At 44.9% G+C, this 18760-nt stretch overlaps 7 protein-coding genes across 7 annotated transcripts; 6 read left to right on the plus strand and 1 right to left on the minus strand.

Moving 5' to 3' along the window:
• Positions 1-51: 51 nt before the first annotated feature.
• On the plus strand, positions 52-3010 carry SAMD00019534_065840 (hypothetical protein; the record flags this gene model as incomplete). The annotated part of the gene is made up of 3 exons (XM_012898404.1): positions 52-943; positions 1027-1295; positions 1364-3010. Coding segments are annotated over 3 exons (2808 nt in total), but the record flags the coding sequence as incomplete, so codon positions are not given.
• Positions 3011-3335: 325 nt separating this feature from the next.
• On the plus strand, positions 3336-4616 carry SAMD00019534_065850 (hypothetical protein; the record flags this gene model as incomplete). The annotated part of the gene is made up of 4 exons (XM_012898405.1): positions 3336-3678; positions 3772-4087; positions 4158-4368; positions 4446-4616. Coding segments are annotated over 4 exons (1041 nt in total), but the record flags the coding sequence as incomplete, so codon positions are not given.
• A 1382-nt stretch (positions 4617-5998) lies between these two features.
• On the plus strand, positions 5999-7571 carry SAMD00019534_065860 (hypothetical protein; the record flags this gene model as incomplete). The annotated part of the gene is made up of 4 exons (XM_012898406.1): positions 5999-6384; positions 6462-6928; positions 7011-7349; positions 7426-7571. The coding sequence occupies 4 exons, from the start codon at positions 5999-6001 to the stop codon at positions 7569-7571; spliced, it is 1338 nt and encodes a 445-aa protein (XP_012753860.1).
• A 345-nt stretch (positions 7572-7916) lies between these two features.
• Positions 7917-12425, plus strand: SAMD00019534_065870 (hypothetical protein; the record flags this gene model as incomplete). The annotated part of the gene is made up of 6 exons (XM_012898407.1): positions 7917-8204; positions 8281-8424; positions 8496-8696; positions 8763-11651; positions 11724-11923; positions 12008-12425. The coding sequence occupies 6 exons, from the start codon at positions 7917-7919 to the stop codon at positions 12423-12425; spliced, it is 4140 nt and encodes a 1379-aa protein (XP_012753861.1).
• A 436-nt stretch (positions 12426-12861) lies between these two features.
• Positions 12862-14853, plus strand: SAMD00019534_065880 (hypothetical protein; the record flags this gene model as incomplete). The annotated part of the gene is made up of 5 exons (XM_012898408.1): positions 12862-13404; positions 13467-13584; positions 13656-13970; positions 14041-14270; positions 14344-14853. 5 exons carry the CDS (start codon positions 12862-12864, stop codon positions 14851-14853), a joined length of 1716 nt encoding a protein of 571 aa, XP_012753862.1.
• A 21-nt stretch (positions 14854-14874) lies between these two features.
• On the minus strand, positions 14875-17000 carry SAMD00019534_065890 (hypothetical protein; the record flags this gene model as incomplete). Its single annotated transcript, XM_012898409.1, has 6 exons — positions 14875-15346; positions 15448-15536; positions 15603-15722; positions 15803-16479; positions 16566-16730; positions 16829-17000. The coding sequence occupies 6 exons, from the start codon at positions 16998-17000 to the stop codon at positions 14875-14877; spliced, it is 1695 nt and encodes a 564-aa protein (XP_012753863.1).
• Positions 17001-17287: 287 nt separating this feature from the next.
• Positions 17288-17923, plus strand: SAMD00019534_065900 (hypothetical protein; the record flags this gene model as incomplete). Its single annotated transcript, XM_012898410.1, has 3 exons — positions 17288-17538; positions 17652-17777; positions 17875-17923. 3 exons carry the CDS (start codon positions 17288-17290, stop codon positions 17921-17923), a joined length of 426 nt encoding a protein of 141 aa, XP_012753864.1.
• Positions 17924-18760: the final 837 nt, after the last annotated feature.

An 18760-nucleotide genomic window follows, 5' to 3' on the forward strand; every position in this document is an offset into this window, starting at 1 on the left:
CACTCATCATCTGCTGTTCCCATCACACCTTTATCAAGAAAGCAACTACATCTTAATAACGACAATAACAATAGTAATAATAATGATATGGATAGTATGATACAATCATTAAAGGAGGATAGAGAAAGATTCGAAAGAGAGAAGGAGAGATTCGAAGAGGAGCGGAAGATCATCTTTGATTCGTTGGCAAAGTGTGTAGGATCAGGCAGCTCAAACATTGGCAAGAATGTGACAAAGGCACTGAAGAAGGCCGAGAAGTTACAGCGCGAGAAGGATAAAGGTCGTGAGAAGGAGAGGAAGTTGCATCAGAGTGGCAGTGGCGTACAACAATCGAACCATCATCAGGTGCCCGATCACCGATCGGACGCAGATGGTCCGGCCGTCGTGGTCGGCACTCCGTTCAACGTCAAGCACAAGGTGCACGTCGACCTGGACTACAAATGGACGGGCGAGGAGGTGGACAAGGACTTTGTGTTCCAGGAGCTGCTGGGCACGGGCTCCTACGGCACTGTGCATCGGGCCATCCATCGCGACAATCACAGCGCCATGATGGCCGTCAAGGTCATCCCCCTGCAGGACTCGTCTGAGATTGCCAAGGAGATCGCCATTCTCAAGAAGTGCAAAAACAACAACATTGTCAGCTACTATGGCTGCTGCAACTCTGGTGACAACCTCTGGATCTTGATGGACTACTGCAGCCTGGGTTCGATACGCGATATGCTGGAGCTCACCGAGAGAACCCTGAGCGAGAAGCAGATCGCAGTCATAGTGTGTCAAGCTTTGAAAGGTCTACACTACCTACACTCAAACAACATCATTCATCGAGATATCAAGGCTGCCAACATCCTACTCAACGAGGACTCTGTCGTCAAGCTTGCCGACTTTGGTGTGAGTGCACAACTCGAAGACGAGTTGCTCAAGTCCACAGAATTCATTGGAACACGTAAGTCTACCACGCGACATCTTTGATCACACAAGCTCTTTCACTCACTCAATCAATCATTCATATTCCGCCAACTCGATCAGCATTGTGGATGCCTCCAGAGATCATTCAGAAGAAGCCATATGACAACAAGTGCGATATATGGAGCTTGGGAATCACATTGATTGAGATGGCTGAGGGCGAGCCACCTTATTGTAATATGCCTCCAACACGTGCCATGCTCATGATACCAAACAAGAACCCTCCAACACTCTCAAAGCAACATCACTTTAGCAAGGAGCTGAATGACTTTATCGCACTGTGTTGCCAGAAGGACCCAGAGAAGCGTCCACCAGCAATTGAATTGCTTGCTGTATGTTTGATTGATTGATTGATCACATGGCATCCCATCCCTCGACTAACAAACAACCAAAACACCAGCACCCATTCATTCAGAGCTCTGCAGGACAGCAAGACGCTTTGAAGCCACTCATTGAGGAGTGTTTGAAGAAGCGTGCTTCGGTGTTGAAGAAGCGCAAGGCAACAGCGGACAAGAATGAGAATTTGTTGAGGAAGTCGCGAGACTCAAAGAGCGAGACATCGGGAAGTGGTGGAGACATGGGCACCATCATTATCAAAGAGGACGATGAGCTGCGGTCGTCAAGTGGCAGTGGCTTTGGTTCTACCATCATCGTGCACGACTCCTCAGACGATGATGAGTACAATGCAGGCGGCACCATGTTGGTCCGTAGCCACGACTCCTCCACCTCCACAATCATACCAGACTTCATCGCGGCACTCACTCGATCAATGACCTCGACGAAAGAACAACAACAACCTCAGGCCACAACCACCTCCACAGCCACCAACAAAATCAAGACAAACGGTGTTGGTAGTGGTGTCAATCACAATGATGTCGATGAGCTCAAGAGCACCATTCATTCTTTGGAGGACACTGTGACCCAGCTCAAGAGGGACATATCAGGGATGCAAGAGACATTGTTGGAGAGGATATCAAGCGAGATGGCATTGATGCGCAAAGAACTGTTGACACAGATTGGCAACATCATGACAGAGAGGTCGATCAATGACCTGCCAACTCCACCAACCACATCAATGACACCAAAGACATCGACACCATCATCATCAAGCAAGGTGGCATCAACATTTGGTATCAATCTAAAGAAGACTCCACATTCGTCAGGTCTTGGTGTTGGATCATCATCATCACCATCAACTGGATCGTCGTCCTCAAAGCCCATGATCACACCAAGGAGCAGTAATGTTGGAGTTGGAAGCAGTAACAACAACAGGCTATCACAACAACTCAATAGACCACAAACACCATCAAGCAACAGACCACAAACACCATCATCAAACAAGAACACAAATAGACTATCAACCCAGATATCATCGGCCAACAAGGTCAGACCAACATCTCCACAACCAACAACTTCCACAACAACAACATCAACACCATCAGCACAGAATGACCCAACATCAACATCATCAACGACGACTACAACCACGACAACAACATCAGTTGACCCACCAAGATCATATCCAAGGCCTCCAAGTCGGCCTACACCACCTCCACCTAAGCTCCTGTCAACGACAAAGAATGTACCATCACCTGTTAATAGGAGGCCGTTGTCACCTCGTCCACCATTGCCACATCCACCCAACAGGAACCTTCCTCCAACACCCACGACATCACCAATGACACCATCCAACCGAGTAGCACCATCATCAGGTTCACCATCATCACCCTACATTCCTCCTCAGCCAAAGTCCACCACACAGCCCAACCGAAGATCAGTCACAGTGACACGAACACCTGGTTCAATGCAACCGCCAGCCATCAACCCAACTACTCCAACATCCTCTTCATCCTCATCATCATCATCGTCCACACCATCAACAAAGACCAACATTACTCGCAGTCCATCCAGTCGCTCACTATCAAGCACATCATCATCACCAGCGATCGACAAGCAATCAACATCAACACCATCCAGTCTACGACTCAAGACCAAGCAGATCAAAGAGACTGCCATGTCCTTGTTCTCATCCTCCTCAAGCAAGAGCAAGTAATCCATTAGGTTGCTTGATTGACAGATGATTGGCCGCCAATATGTATTATAACAACCCATATATAAACCCTTCCATCCATTCATTCATTCATCCTTGATCACTTGTTGACCATGGTCAATGTTGATCACGAGTGTGGTGACCTCGTCCTTGATTCGGCAAAAGCAACGGAAGTGAGTTGCCCGCAGGTCAACTTCAATTGCCGAACAAACTCACACAAAGCAAAGGTGTGTTCTTGCTTTGTGACTCATCATTTATAGATAGAGATAAATAGATAAAGATACATATAATATACATATATATATAATACTACATAATAATAATGAGTGACTTAGATATAAATAGTGATGATAATAGTGGAGGCAGAAGATTCGAATGGATGTGCGACCCACCTTGCGACGAGGGTCATTCAATCGAGTTGTATCGCAATGGATATCACGCTGAACTGGACAGTGGCTCAACATTCTATCAGATATTCGAACCACAGACATCAGAGAATGATAACACAGCAGTACAACCTCGACTCATACAGCATCTAGACCACGGTCGACGTCTCAATCGTGACAAGATAGTACTATGCATGCATGGCATCTCATGGTGGTCCTTCTCCTATCACAGATCAGTACAGCCACTCGTTCAACAAGGCTACACCGTCATCCTGTTCGGTATGTAATGTCCGGCCTCGTGCATGCACGCAGTGAGCATTGACACTCACACTCGCCTCCCACTCACTCCCGCGACCGCGACCATCCCCAAAGACTTCTACGGAAGAGGAAGGAGCCAGATGAATGACGTGGACGCAGTATGCAACTTGGAGTACTTTTGCAATCAAGCGTATGAGTTGTTGAACTATTTGAATGTGGACAGGGTACATTTGGTTGGATACTCGATGGGTGGCGCAGTAGCCACACGCTTCACAGTGGTGCACTCTGCAAGAGTGGCTCAACTCTGTCTTGTTGGACCTGCCATCGTACCCGTACCCATGCCCCTAGTTGCCAAGCTAATGGTTCTCCCGTACATTGGTCGATTCCTATTCAATCTATTTGGAGCAAGAGCAATGGTTGCCAAGTTAGAGTGAGTGTTCCATCACCTCATTCATTCGCTAGTTCATTCGCTCATTCATTCAATCACCCAATCAATCTAGCACTGAACGATTCAAGTTTGATATTGCACAGCCAGAGAATGTTGATCCTTTACTCATTGATGACCTTATTGCCAAGGTTAAATGGCAGATATTGCTCAAGCCATCATTCCTCCCAGCCTTCTACAGTACAATTTATAACATACCATTCGCTTACGGTCTACTCCATCTTCTGCCTCTAATCCAAGATGATATACCTGTTGGTGTAGTACTTGTATGTATCCCCAGGCCAACCTACCCATCATCCTCAACCTCATTCACTAATTCAATCATTCAATCAATCAATCATAGGGTAAACGTGATGTAGTTGTACCATATGAGTTGGCCAAGTCTTTGATCACACATCATCTGCCACGATCTAGAATGATATCGGTGGACTGTGGACATGCCTTCACAGTGGAGGCACCAGAACAATTCGCCACGAGCATCATCAAACTGTTGGACAACAGGTCAGATGATGAGTAATTCAACTGGATAATTGTATTAATATTATTATTATTTTTAATTATAAGGTAGTAGTAACGACGAATAGATAGATATTGCTAGTAATAAATTGGATTGTATAGTGGATATGATATTAATGTGTTCTGACTGTAGAACTGACTTCCATGTTGTCTTGCCGCTTTTGAATTGCCAAAGAATGGTCCAGTGATATCACCAACACCTGATAAATGATTTGATGATTGAGATGATGATATTGAATTGTAGTTGGAACTCGATTGTCCACTAGAATTTGATAATATAATACTTCCAAATGGATTACCAATATTACTTAAAGAGTCTAAGTTCCATGTTAGTATTAATATTCATTCTTGTCCCAGTCGTATATACTTACTGATCAATGTCATTGGTTATATGGATTAATTAGGAATATGGAATTTGAAATGGAATTGGAAATTGATATTATGAAGAGGAAGAATGAATATATTGATTGATTAATAGAACAATCAAGGATGAGGATGATGATGATGATGATGTACGCATTGATTCATTCATTCATTCATTCATACATTCATAGCCTATTAATAACCAGTAACTTACTTGATGAGAGAGATCCAACAACACTCCATCATCTAATTGATAACAATGGTTTGCAATTGATGATGGTGGTAGTGGGTAGAGGGTGAGTGTGAAGATGGATACTTGTCCACAACTTACAAGTTGTCTTTTTACCACCATCACATATATCCTCAAAGCCACTTACTTACTTACTCTGGCTCTATCAATCTCTTTACTTGTTTTGTCGACAATGCTCAAGATAAATATAGATGGAATGGATGATGATAAGAGAGATACAAATGAATCAATATCAAGTTAATAGTAATCAATGTATGATGGATTCAATTTGAATTGAGAGAATCTCTATCCACCATCATTGATTGATATCTTTGATATTAATGATCCTTATTATTGTTATGATTATTAATTATTATTATCTGTTATAGTAGTACACAGGATGTGTCTCTTACTTGAGTTGTTTGATGATCAACTTTGAATTTGAAGCAGAAAGTCAATAAAGTGAATGATTGTGTGTTAGTTCATAACATTGTTGTACCTGTACAGATAATATATACATATATAGAGTGTGAGATAGATAGATATTGTTAAGGAAAAGAGAGAAGATCAGATACTCCTTCTCATTGTAAATACCAAGATATACTTGACATTATTATTCACACTATAATTAAGAACAACATCCATTACACTCAAGCAATCAGTCAATCAGTCAATCAGTCATCATCTATCTAGCATCAACAACAACAATAACAACAATAACAGACAACAAAGAACATCAATATCAAACAAACACTTTAGAAAGAGCGCAGAAGAAGAAGCAATACATAATGTCAACACATTCAAAGGATGTGTCAATGGTCGATTCATTGATGACCGATGATGATGATCAACAGCGTAATACATGTGCCGCTTACTATGGTCCTTTTATGCACTTACTTGAACTGCCCACAAGTTGGAGTCCAAAGGAGAAGGAGAAGTCTACACATCTCGAGCTGAACAGCAGTCTACTGCGCGTCACCTATCGTCCCACGAGCAAGGATGGCAATGAAGCGGGACTTGTGCGATCGAACCGGCCCATCCCCTCTGCATGTGGCATCTTCTATTTCGAGACCAAAGTCATTAGCAAGGGCAAAGATGGATACATAGGCATTGGAGTATGTCCACAGAACATGTTACTATCAAGGCTTCCAGGTTGGGAGAAGAACTCTTATGGGTAAGATGAGCCAAGATGGACATTGGCGCGACACGACACACTCACTAACAGACGCACGCACTGACCCGATGACTTAGATATCATGGGGACGATGGCAACTTATTCAAGGGCGCAGGCGCAGGCAAGGCATATGGACCAACATACACGACCAACGATATAGTTGGATGCTGCGTCAACTTTATCAACAACACTATATTCTTTACAAAGAATGGAGTGCCTCTGGCAGAGGCAGCAAACGATATCAAGGGCCTGACATTATATCCGTGCGTTGGACTGCGCACATCGGGCGAATCAATCGAGGTCAACTTTGGTCAGAAGCCCTTCGTCTTTGAGATTAGCCAAGTGTTCAAAGAGGAGAAGCTAAAGATATTCAAGAGCCTTCAGGCGACGCCCACCATCAACGAGGAGATGACCTCATCTCAGCTCGTACTAGGCTATCTCATGCATCATGGCTATCCCGAGACCGTCAAGCTCTTTGCCAAGGCCACAGGTACCAACGACAACAACCTTGACCTACAACTAGATGATATAAAGAACAGGCAGAGTAAGGATCATTCAATCATCCGATCAATCAATCAAACATGTACTTACCCTCAATGACAATCAATCAATCAATGAACATATAGGGATATCAGAACTATTACTCAAAGGCGATATTGACAAGGTGACGGCAGAGTTGAATAGATTGTATCCAGACTTTTTGAATAAGAGGCGGGATATACTCTTTAAACTACATTGCCAGAAGTTTATAGAGATGATCAAGTCGGAGCCAATCGAGGACACGATGGCATTCGGCCAGAAGGAGTTGTACAGGTTCGCTCAGGAGTCGGAGGAGTATGAAAGCAGTCTGAGGGAAGTGTTCTCTCTCATCGCCTACCAGGATCCCTACACCAGTCCCGTGTCGCATCTGCTGCACATCGAACGAAGAGAACCAATTGTAAACGATCTAAACTGTGCCCTACTAGGTAAGTGTGGATCGTGATTGTGATGATGGACCTTACCCTTGGCCTCGTACTAACAATGCTCTCCCCAACCCATCAGTCCATTGTAATAAGCCCTCAACACCTGTCTTGGAGAAGATAGTCAGACAGGTAAAGGTTGTCGTCAACGAAGTCATTGTGAACAATGCTGGCCCACCTGCTGTATTCATGAACCTCAATGAGTTCATTGAGCAAGAGGATTCATAGTTCATTCATTCATTCATTCATTGCAAGATTGGAATGGAGTGGAATGGTTCTATCTCAGAATGACTTTTATGACGATCATCGACCACATACCCAAGACTTGACTTGGATGATCAATCCATGTCCACTCGCCTCTCCTCCCTCGTCTCCACTCTCGCGACCAGCCCATTGTTGTCAATTTAAAAAGTTGAACTTCCCTTCAAATTAATCAACCCACGATCGCACACGACTTCACCAGGGTTCACCATGATCGATGCATTATTTGAATTAGTTTAGTTTTAGTTTATTACTTCATATTGATATATACATATAAGTTATATATATATATTGTAAGAGAGAGAGAGAGAGATGCAAAGGGGAGCATCAGGCCTATTCAAGGCCGCTAATAAAGATACTATAAAGATACAGTATCAGATAAAGATTGGTAAACTTGAAGGTTTGCCAAAGACAACAACAGGAAGTGTATTTGTATCATGGAAGAGAGGCAAGAAGAGTGAGAACCATGGCGATTCAAACAAGATCCCAGTGAGCAACGGTTCGGCAGTCTTTGATCAAAGCTTCACATTGGATGCCTCGCTAGTCAAAGACAAGAAGGGAGTCTATCAATCAAAGAAGATCAAGTTCACTGTGTCTGAGGTATGTTTGATTGATTGATTGATGAGTACTTTCAATCACTCACTAATGCTCAATCAATCAATCAAATGAATTATAGGAGAAGGAAGAGAAGAAGGGAAAGAAGCATGTGTCTAGCATAAGCTCATTCGAGGTGGACTTGGCTCATTATGCTGAAGCCAAGACTGAGCGATCAAAGCCTTTCCCCATCAATGAGAAGTCAAAGTCATCACCAATGTTGACTGTAAGTACCAGAGAGTGATGACTTGATACCAGGCAGGTCCAACAACTCACTCACTCAATCATGAACTTTAGATATCATTCCAAGCTACATTACTTAAGATGAATGGCAAGACTGTTGTCAAGGCCAACGATCCAAACCATAAGGAGATCCTTGAACAACTTGGCAAGAAGGCTGTACAATTGGATGGACAGGAGTACTTCCTCCAAACAGAGACTGATCACAGTGATCCCGATGAGACCGACCTCAATCCAACAAGTGAACATGACTCTGATGTATGTGCTCCAATGTTATCGACAGGTACTAGCTAGGTAACACGACTAACCATTAATATAATGTAGGGAGAGGAGGAGGTCAGCTTTGAAGAGGACACTGTTACATCCACATCAGGAGTATCGACGCTTAAGCCATCAGATGCTGCTACTCTGAGCAGGAGGGAGAGCAATCTGTCTTCGTCGGATAGTGCTGGTTCATTGACGCCCAGACAATCCATTCCAGCAACTCCAGCCACCAGCACAACCACCACGACCACAGCTGCGACCGCACCATCACCATCACCAATACCAATAATCACAACAACAACAATAACACCAATTGCCACACCAACCAAGGAGTCAAAGGGCGACGTCTCTGCTGACGCCAAACTCAAGAAGTACAAGAAGAAGGTCAAGTCACTAAAGGGTGACCTCGCAAAGGTGACCAAGGAACGCGATGACAAGGTGGAGGAGCTCAAGAAGGCCGCTGCAGTCAAACCTCAGCCACAACAGCAGCAACCAGACAACAGCAAGGAGATAGAGCAGCTCCACATGCAGATCGACAGGCTCGAGAAGGACAAGAAGGCCGTCGAAGATAACTTGGAGATGGAGAAGAATCAGAATGCCAAGGGCATGAACGATCTGACCATGCTGCAGGAACAGATTCTCACCCTCAAGTCTAATGTTGAACGCGAGCAGGGCGAGAAGAAGACACTCGAGTCACGTGTACATGAGCTGGAGACTGCCGCGGAGCAAGCCACAGCACAACACGATGCGGCCAAGCAACAGCATGATGACGAGGCCAAGGCTGCCATTTCAAAACTCGAGGAGGAACTCACCGCCGCCAAACAGAGCGCCGATCGTCTGCAAGATGAGGGCAGGAGCACTTTCTTGCTACTGGAAGAGGAGAGACTCAAGTCCAACGCGCTCTCTGGCGAGGTCACCCGTCAGAACCAGGACATCAGCAACTTTGAGGAGCAGATCAAGCATCTGGAGAAACAGCTTCTCGTCAATGCTGAGGAGGTCGGCAAGTTCAACTCGCAGGAGGCTGACTACCTGGCATTGCGCGACAAGGTCAAGGACATTGAGGTCGAGCGCCAGCAGTCAGTGGACCAATGCGAGTCGCTCAAGAAGGAGGTGAACGACCTCACCGAGAAGCTCAGCGAGCTCAACGATACACAGGCCCGACGACAAACAGAGACCAACGCCGCTGAGGATGAGGTCGAGTTGCTCAATCAAAGGCTGGAGGTGCAGAAGGATGAGATCGCCAAGTTGGCCACCGAACATGCCAACCGCGAGAAGGAGCTGCAGAGCCAGATCGACGAGCTCAGCACCAAGTCGGCTAACGAACAAAGCGAGGCAGAGAGCAGGCACAAGGAGGAGCTTACTGAGATGAGCGAACAGAACAGGAAGCTAAAGAATGAGAATGAGGAGATGGAGAAGTCAATCGAGACCCTCAACATGAAGCTGAACAATGCGTCAAGCGAGCAGACTGGCGAGTTGAGTGAGCTCAACGAGAGGATTGAGGTCCTGACCGAGGAGCTCGAGACCTCCAAGCGACAAAAGGACAAGTACTTTGAGGAGCTCAACACCATCAAGGACAAGAACGACGAGCTCGAGGTCGACTATGCCACGCTCAAGGAGGACCTGGAGCGCAGGAAGCAGCAGGATCTCCAGAGTGACAAGGACCAGACCATCGAGGACCAGGCAGCCAGGATCCAGGAGCTCAAGAAGAAGGTGGAGCTGCTGCAGCAAGAGACCGTCATCTACAAGGAGGAGATTGATGGATTCAAGGAGCAGATCGAGGACTACAAGAAGGACACGTCAAAGAAGGAGGAGGTCGTGCATGACTATCAATCATTGATGGAGCAACTGCAAAAGAATGTGGATGCACTCACCATCGAGAGGGATGCCACCGAGGAGAAGTTAAGCCAAGCCACCGACACCATCGCCAGTCTGGAGGAGCAGTTGGAGGCCGCCAACGACAAGAGCGAGAAGCATCACGACAGCGACAGCGATGAGGAGGACGTCGAGGAGCTCAAGGCCAAGATCGACAAGTACAAGGAGAAGATCAGAGATCTGAAGGAGGAGCTCGAGTCCAAGGATGACGAGCATATCGAGGAAAAGGTCAAACTGGAGGAGTCTGTTCAATCACTTGAGCAAGAAAACAAGGATCTCAGTGAGAAGCTACAAGCTGCAACTGCCGCTGCTGCAACGGCCACGGCTGCTGCTGCTGCTGCTGCCGCTGTAGTCGCGCCAACATCACCAGTGATCAACACGGGCGAGTTGGACAACCTTAAGGAGCAAGTCAAGATACTAAAGAATGAGAGAGACAGCGAGCGCAAGAGCAACATCGATTTGAAGGAGCAGATCGACACTGTTGGCCATAAGTACAGCGAGTTGATCAAGGACTCTGACCAGTTGAAGCAGCAACTGCAGCAGGCCAAGGCAGAGGCCGCAGAGGCTGTGGCAGCAGCGTCTTCGGTTGCTGTGGCCGCCACAGTGACACCATCATCACCCAAGCTCAATGGCGTCGACGACAGCACTCGCAAGGATTTGGAGGATTTGAGGAACATTGAGAGTTGCATCTACTGGCCCGAGCTGGACTTTGATCGCAACAATGTACCATACTGTGGTGCCAGTGTCTGGCAAATGATCGACTCGATCGGTGGCGTGTCCAACGTTGACAATCATAAGATGCTCTCTAAGATTGTCCATGCACTGGAGAAGTCATTCCTGAGGTCAGGCAGCGATTGCAAGGTCATCTGTTATTGGTTCTCAACAGTAGTGCACATACTTCAAAAGCTACACCAGAATGCGTTGTGTCCACAATCAGCCGATCCAACCATCTCTGGCATTGAGATCTATGTATCATCATTCGCAGCTCCCTCCACAGAGTCAGGAGGCTCATTCGTCAGGGATCTTCAATCGCTTGTACTCAACATCTATGGCAAGCTGATATCAATTATCGAGTCTGTATGTATATGCATTGATCGATGGCCTGGCCTGTCGTTCCAAACAATTACTAATCACTTCTACTACTTCCAGAAAATCGAGAAGATATTGATACCATCGATCTTTAGTCCAGACAGCATCATCTTGGATCAGAAGTCATTGCACAAGACAACAATGGGAACAACCAAATCCAACGCCATCACCATCAACAACCTGTTTATGATCCTGGATTCAATTCTCTTCTTCTTGGATGAGGGCAAGGTATGCCAGAAGCTCTCCAACCAACTCCTAAAGTATGTGTACAATTTAACGACCCAACCATTGCTGGCTCGAGCCCGAATGACTGAATGACTGACCTAACTCCGATGACACCTCAGCCAAACATTCTACTTTATCAACGCACAGATCACCAATCACTTCTTGCAGACACAAAGTGTTTGTAGAGCGACGATGGGATTCAAGGTTAAGATGGGCGTGTCACGTCTAAAGGAGTGGTGCTCGCAGACCAGCTTCAAGACTGTCAGTGAACAGCTAGACTCTTCATTGGAGGTGTCCAACCTGTTTGTCATTGACAAGGCCGTGTTTGTGGACATTGAGGCCATCAAGCCTATCTTCCAACGCCTCAACCTGGCACAGATCAAGAAGTTGCTCGAGTCGTTCGAGCCAGACGACTTGTCTCCCGACCCCCTGCCTTCGCAGCTGCAGAAAGCAATGAACGGCTACGTATGGAAACAACAAGCCGAGTCCAGCAACCTTCCGCTTCTCATCGACCCATCGAAGAAACTAAAGGCGTAACCCAAACACACACATAATACACTACATACATTACATAACATTATCACAACAACAGGCCCTGCAAGGTGGGTACCGCCAAGAGGTGCTAGTTTGTGATGATCAAAAAACCCCCCGATTGTCCTTTTGTTGGGCAACACAACAACATCAATCTACTTTTATGGGCATGCGACCCTTCCACACACTCCACTCAGTTCTGATCATCGATTTAAACCCGAGTTGATTTTGATTGACTAATCATACTTCTTTGCTTGATTTGGCGTTCTATTATCCCAATACTTTGCTCCATATTGGGTTGAGTGTCACACTTGATTGACCAATGTCTTGGTTAGCCTTGTTTTATACTTATGAGCCACATTCATGTGTAGCTGCATTCATTCACTCCATCACCACTATCTCTTCAACCAAACATAGAGATAATCAAACAATCAGATAGAATATGGAACCTATAACAACAGCCAACCAACAAGTTGTTGAGACACCTTCAAGTGGTCATGCTGGTGCCACACCTGTTACCAACCAAGCCAAGCCAAAGATGAACAATGGAGTGTTGGCTAAGGAGCTGGAAATAGAGCGTGTTAGGAATAGATTCATCTCGCACGAGGTTAAAAAGATGGATCGCAATCAATCAAGAATCAATGCGCCACAGCGTTCAACCTCGGATACCGAGTCCGAGTCTGACTCTGAGTTCTTCTTGAAGAAGCCAACGAACTCGACCACAACAACACACTACCATATAAGACCAACTGTTCGAGTATCTGACAACAACAATACCAAGATTGGAACCACTCAGGTTGCTCAACCTCAACTACAAGCTCAAGTGACCAAGCCTGTCGTTGCCACACCAGTTGCCACTGGCAGGGGTACTACAGCATCCCTTCCCAGAGAGGCTGGACTTTACGCTCTTAGGCCATCCCTCCTGAGCAGTGAATCTACTGGTGCCAGCTATAGAGGATTCTTCAACTTGATGGTTCTTCTCCTAGTATGTTAATCCATCATCCACTCGACCCATTAACAAACCAACTAACATTCATCCCAACCTAGATACTTACAAGCTTCAGACTGGTGATACTCAATCATCTGACATATGGCATCAGGATAGACCTTGGATTGCTACAGATATCGGAATGGCATAGATGGCCAGGCTTAGTCATTGCACTAAGTAAGTGATGATTGAGTTGTGATTAGTGTCCAGGATACCCGCTAACATGAGGCACACACGCATATACACAGGTATGAACATCTATATACTGTTGGCATACTTTGTGGAGAAGGGCGCAGCCAATAAGATGCTACCACCTTCCTTCTTTGTGATGATGAGGATCATCAATTGCACCGGATTGATCACTATTCCAACTGCATCAATAGTATACCTGACACCAAATCCAGTGTCTGGCATCATTGTGATGATTACCGTCTGCATACTAAGCATGAAGATAGTATCCTATCACTATGAGAACAACAAACAACGACATTTGCATCCAGACAACAAGAAGTTCGATGGTGTCACCGATCCCGAGCAATACCCAAACAACATCACTCTAACAAGTAAGTTGTCGAGACTTGATCGATGTGTATGTCTGGCACCAAACACTAACAAACTACCTCCTTTACGCAGACATCTACTGGTACATGTTCGTACCAACATTGGTCTATCAGCTAAGCTACCCAAGATCGCCACGCATCAGAAAGCTGTTTATGTTGAGGAGAATCATTGAGGCTGTATTCTTGTCTGCACTAATCTTCTGGATGGTCGAGCAGTACATGGTGCCACTGGTGGAGAACAGTGTCAAGCCAATGGAGCAGTATGACTTTGTCCGAATTGTCGAGCGAGTTATGAAACTCTCGGTATGTTGTTGAAGCCCGTCCTACTGATTGGTCGACCAACTGCTGACTCAATCAATCACATCCACTACATTAGCTTCCCAATTTATACGTATGGCTGCTGGGCTTCTACGTGTTCTTCCATCTCTATCTTAACATTTGCGCAGAGTTGACGAGGTTTGGAGACCGCGAGTTCTACAGGGACTGGTGGAACAGCACTGGTTTGGACTACTTCTGGCGCACTTGGAACATGCCAGTGCATCACTGGATGGTGGTGATCATCTACACACCAATGCGCAGAAGGGGCTGGTCCAAGCACTGGGGCTACTTCATGTGCTTCTTTGTGTCGGCCGTCTTCCATGAGCTGGTCATCAGTGTGCCCTTCCAGACGATCAAGTTGTGGGGCTTCCTGGGCATTGCCAGCCAGATGATCCTTATCGTGTTGACCAAGAACTTGATGAATGGCAAGACCATTGGCAACGTCGTCTTTTGGTTCAGCATCGTGTTGGGTCAGCCCTTGATCGTCCTACTCTACTATCGCAACTTCATCGTCGAGCATCCACATCTCTATCCAAAGATCAGTGGCGTGCTCTCCGAATCCAACTAAACTAAACTAAAGTAAAGTAAACTACGATGCTACAATCGTATCTATTCGCAGTAAAGTTATGCATGACTCGATGACAGTGTTGATGATCGACCTCTTGAGAACTACTGGCTCAACTATGCCCATGAGCTCCATGTCAGCGGGCTTTCCAGTCCATCCATTCACGCCCCATTTGGTAGACTCGACAGCATAGTCGTTGGCTGAATGTAGGAATGTGAGCTGAGCAATGACCTCGAGTGGATCCAGTCCTTGACAGTTGGCAACAAGTATCGAGGGTATGGATGTGAGTGTCTCGGCAAGTGCGAGACAAACATCACGCTTCCAACCAACAAGGTTGTTGGACGTGGCATGTCTTGTGAGCCGTGTTGACAGGGCCATCTCACAAGCTCCACCTCCATACACAACCCGTGGTGGAGCTTCCACCGATGACTTTAGCAAGAACAAAGCATCGATCATTCCAATCTCCAAATCGTCAACAATATCCAAAGATGGTCCTCTAAGTACAATTGTTGAGTAGATTGTATCGTCAGTGCTATTCAAAGGGAGACGAGTTAGTAATGAACGGTTGACACTCTTTAGGACAATCCATCAACATACCTCAAATGTACATAATATGATGGCTCATGTCTTGCTAGCAAGGATATTGATTGGACACTTCCTTGCAATGACTTGTCCATTTCTTCAATCTTTGATTGATTGAGTGAGTGAGAGTAAGTGGAATGCAATGTGATTGGTTGATTTGGTTGACCTACACTTTGGAACACCATTGAGTTGGTGATTGTGGATATCCTATCAATGTCTTTGGTGTCCAGGTTGTGAATGAATCCAATGTTGGACATTATTAATAGTTGTTGGAGGTAATCTGGAATGGGCTGGGGATGGAGGATGTGTAAGTTGAGGAAGAAAGACGCTGGAGATGTTTGGATCAAGCCAAACTGATCCAAAGACATACCTTGCTAAAGAATACCAAGTTGACACCCAAATGTTGTATCTTTTGAAAGAGTTGTCTAACCATGTTATCCTTGCGGGCATCATATCGTTCAATGTCCGCCTCACTTGTAAGTGTCAGTGTTGACCTTGACCTGGACGACTTTGATGAGTTGTTGGACATAAGATCAATAGAGACGATGCAGCATGATATTGGTGCCGTTGAGGCCTGTCCGGATTGAGGAATATGAGGTTGATTGCTTGTAATTACAACAATGCCCTTGAGGTACTCGCTCTGTTCAATGGCTTGCGTGCTATCAGTTGTGGCCTGTAGCTTGACAATGGATATATGACTGTGAACGTCGACCATGACTTGGTGTCCATGTTGATATTGTAGGTCCACGGTAACAGTGGATGTTGAGTTCCTGACTGCTGCCATTGCAATATTGATCAAACTCTTTGTCCAATATGAGTAGTGCTTGGTGCCCAATGATACACCGGCTATCTTACATAGGACTTGGTCGTCCGCAGCCACATAGGGTATGGCTATCGAATCCAATATTGTCAAACAAAGTTGACCAACTTCATACAACATAGATGCCAATGTAGTTAAATGTATAGATGGGTTGTTACCAATCAATATCGCTAAATTAGATAACAATGCACATGATAGCAACACAACAGATGTAGTACCATCACCAACTACCAATGTATGAATAGAGTGATTGATTGATTAAGTGAGTGAATGAGTGAGTGAGTGATGTAGCCAATCAATCAATCAAACATACCATCCCTATCTTGTGATAGTGCTACATCGACTAGTAATGAAGCGGCAGGATGAGCCACTTGTATATTCTTCAATATTGATGCTCCATCATTTGTTAAAATACACTTTTGTGTATGTGTCTGTGGGGAGGACTGGGGCGGCAGTAACTGTTGAGGCTGTTGCTTAACTGGCGATGGCCATCAAATGGTGTCAATCAATCAATGTACCAACTCAATGATATATTCATTCCCAAATCAATCATACTTATTATAAGTTTACTCATACTACGAGGACCAAGAGATGATCGCAACAGAGAATGAACAGATGCTGTTGCCAACACAGATGATCTAAGTGCAGCAATAGCACCATCACCAATGACTTTTACACCATCCCTGAACAACTCTGGTTGTCTCTGTCGTTGCTGCTGTTGCTGTTCCTTCTTCTGTTGTGATTGCATGAATGTATCAAATGAATGAACCAAGATCAACCCTTGCCCTTGACCCCAACTTCATTGGTTTTGAAGAAGTCGGACTTCGTCAAGTTTGTATGAAATGTATTTTTTTAATTTAAATTATCTTTGTGATGAAAAACAAACACACAATGTTGGAGCGAGGTGTGTGGGAGTGGAGGATGCACTCGCGACTGGGATGCATGAGCTCGTTTGATTGACGCATCCTGTATCTTTTAAGTTCTTACGCCCCTCTCTTCCCATTTACACGTTAGTTAGAAAGACAGACACAAACGATGCAAAAGTTCATTAAGCAAGGCAGATTGGTCATCCTCTTGAACGGAAAGTACGCCGGCCGCAAGGCTGTTGTTGTAAAGACCTTCGATGAGCCAAACAAGGAGCGTCCATATGGCCACTGTCTGGTTGCCGGTATCGAGAAGTACCCACGCAGAGTCATCAGAAGAATGAACAGGAAGACCATCTTGAAGAGAATCTCCATCACCCCATTCGTCAAGGTCGTCAACTACAACCACATCATGCCAACTCGGTAAGTCTCTCTCTCTCTCTAGGATACAGGATATACAGGATATATGTGCGATACAGGAGATCATTCAACAGAGCGACTAACAAGTATATATGATCATATTCACAATATTACAGTTACAACTTCGAGACTCGTGAGGAAAGCGCCTTCAACGGTATCAAGGACTCTGTCACCATGGAGTCTGCCAAGCCAGCCAAGCGCGTCTCCACCAAGCACGCTGTAAAGAAGATTTTCCAAGACAAGTATGTATACTTCAACTCCCCTCGACTCTAGACATGTTGTTGTCGCCACACTTACTAACCATCACAACTCAAACAACTCAACTTCAAATCACAATAGGTACAAGGCCGGCAAGTCCAAGTGGTTCTTCTCGAGATTGAGATTCTAAATCGTTTACATAATTAGAATTATCTAGCGCGCATGCATGTTAGAGGATCATCTAATAAATGTGTCTCTGTCTTCCTAAATTACAATACAAATACACCTCCAAATCAATCAATCTGCCCTTTCATCATGTCACTTATCTAATCAATCAATCAATCAATCAAACTATCTTCATCATGTCATCTTCTTCTCCCTGATATTATCACCCATTTGAATTGAATTGACATGATCATGTCCTCCAGCCCAGCCCAACCTTAGACACCTCATTCTCCAGCTTCTTGACAAACAAGGACAATGGACAAGGTCGTGTTGTGTCGGAGTGTTTGTGTATCTGGCGCGCAGATTGGAGGCTGTGCGGAATTGTGTGGTGAATGATGGGGAATGTTATTGGTCGCTTGATGGTCATTTGGTGGCAAATGACCATCWCAAGCGACCACCAGATACTTTTCTAAAATAAATATAGATGTAATCATTCCACCTTTGACCAGGTGCCCATTGAAATATAAATAACAACCTTTGGTTTATGAACGACATACTTTTGTTTAGTGATCACCAATCACAAACACTTCAAGAAGTCATTTATAACAACCTTGTAAATAGATTAATATATATATTAATAGTAATAGATAATAATGAAGATCACAATAATGTTGATGACGATGATGATAATGATGATATCAACATCAGTAGTTCAAGGTTTTGAATATGGATGTTGTGTAGGCAATAATTATAATTGTACATCACCTCCAATTTATGAGACAACAGGTGGTCCAATTATAACATGTGTAGGATACCATGGAATAACATATGATTATATTCCATTTGTTAAAATCTGTGATAA

The sequence above is a fragment of the Acytostelium subglobosum genome (genome assembly GCF_000787575.1).
Source record: "Acytostelium subglobosum LB1 DNA, scaffold: scaffold12, whole genome shotgun sequence".
NCBI classification, from domain to species: domain Eukaryota; phylum Evosea; class Eumycetozoa; order Acytosteliales; family Acytosteliaceae; genus Acytostelium; species Acytostelium subglobosum.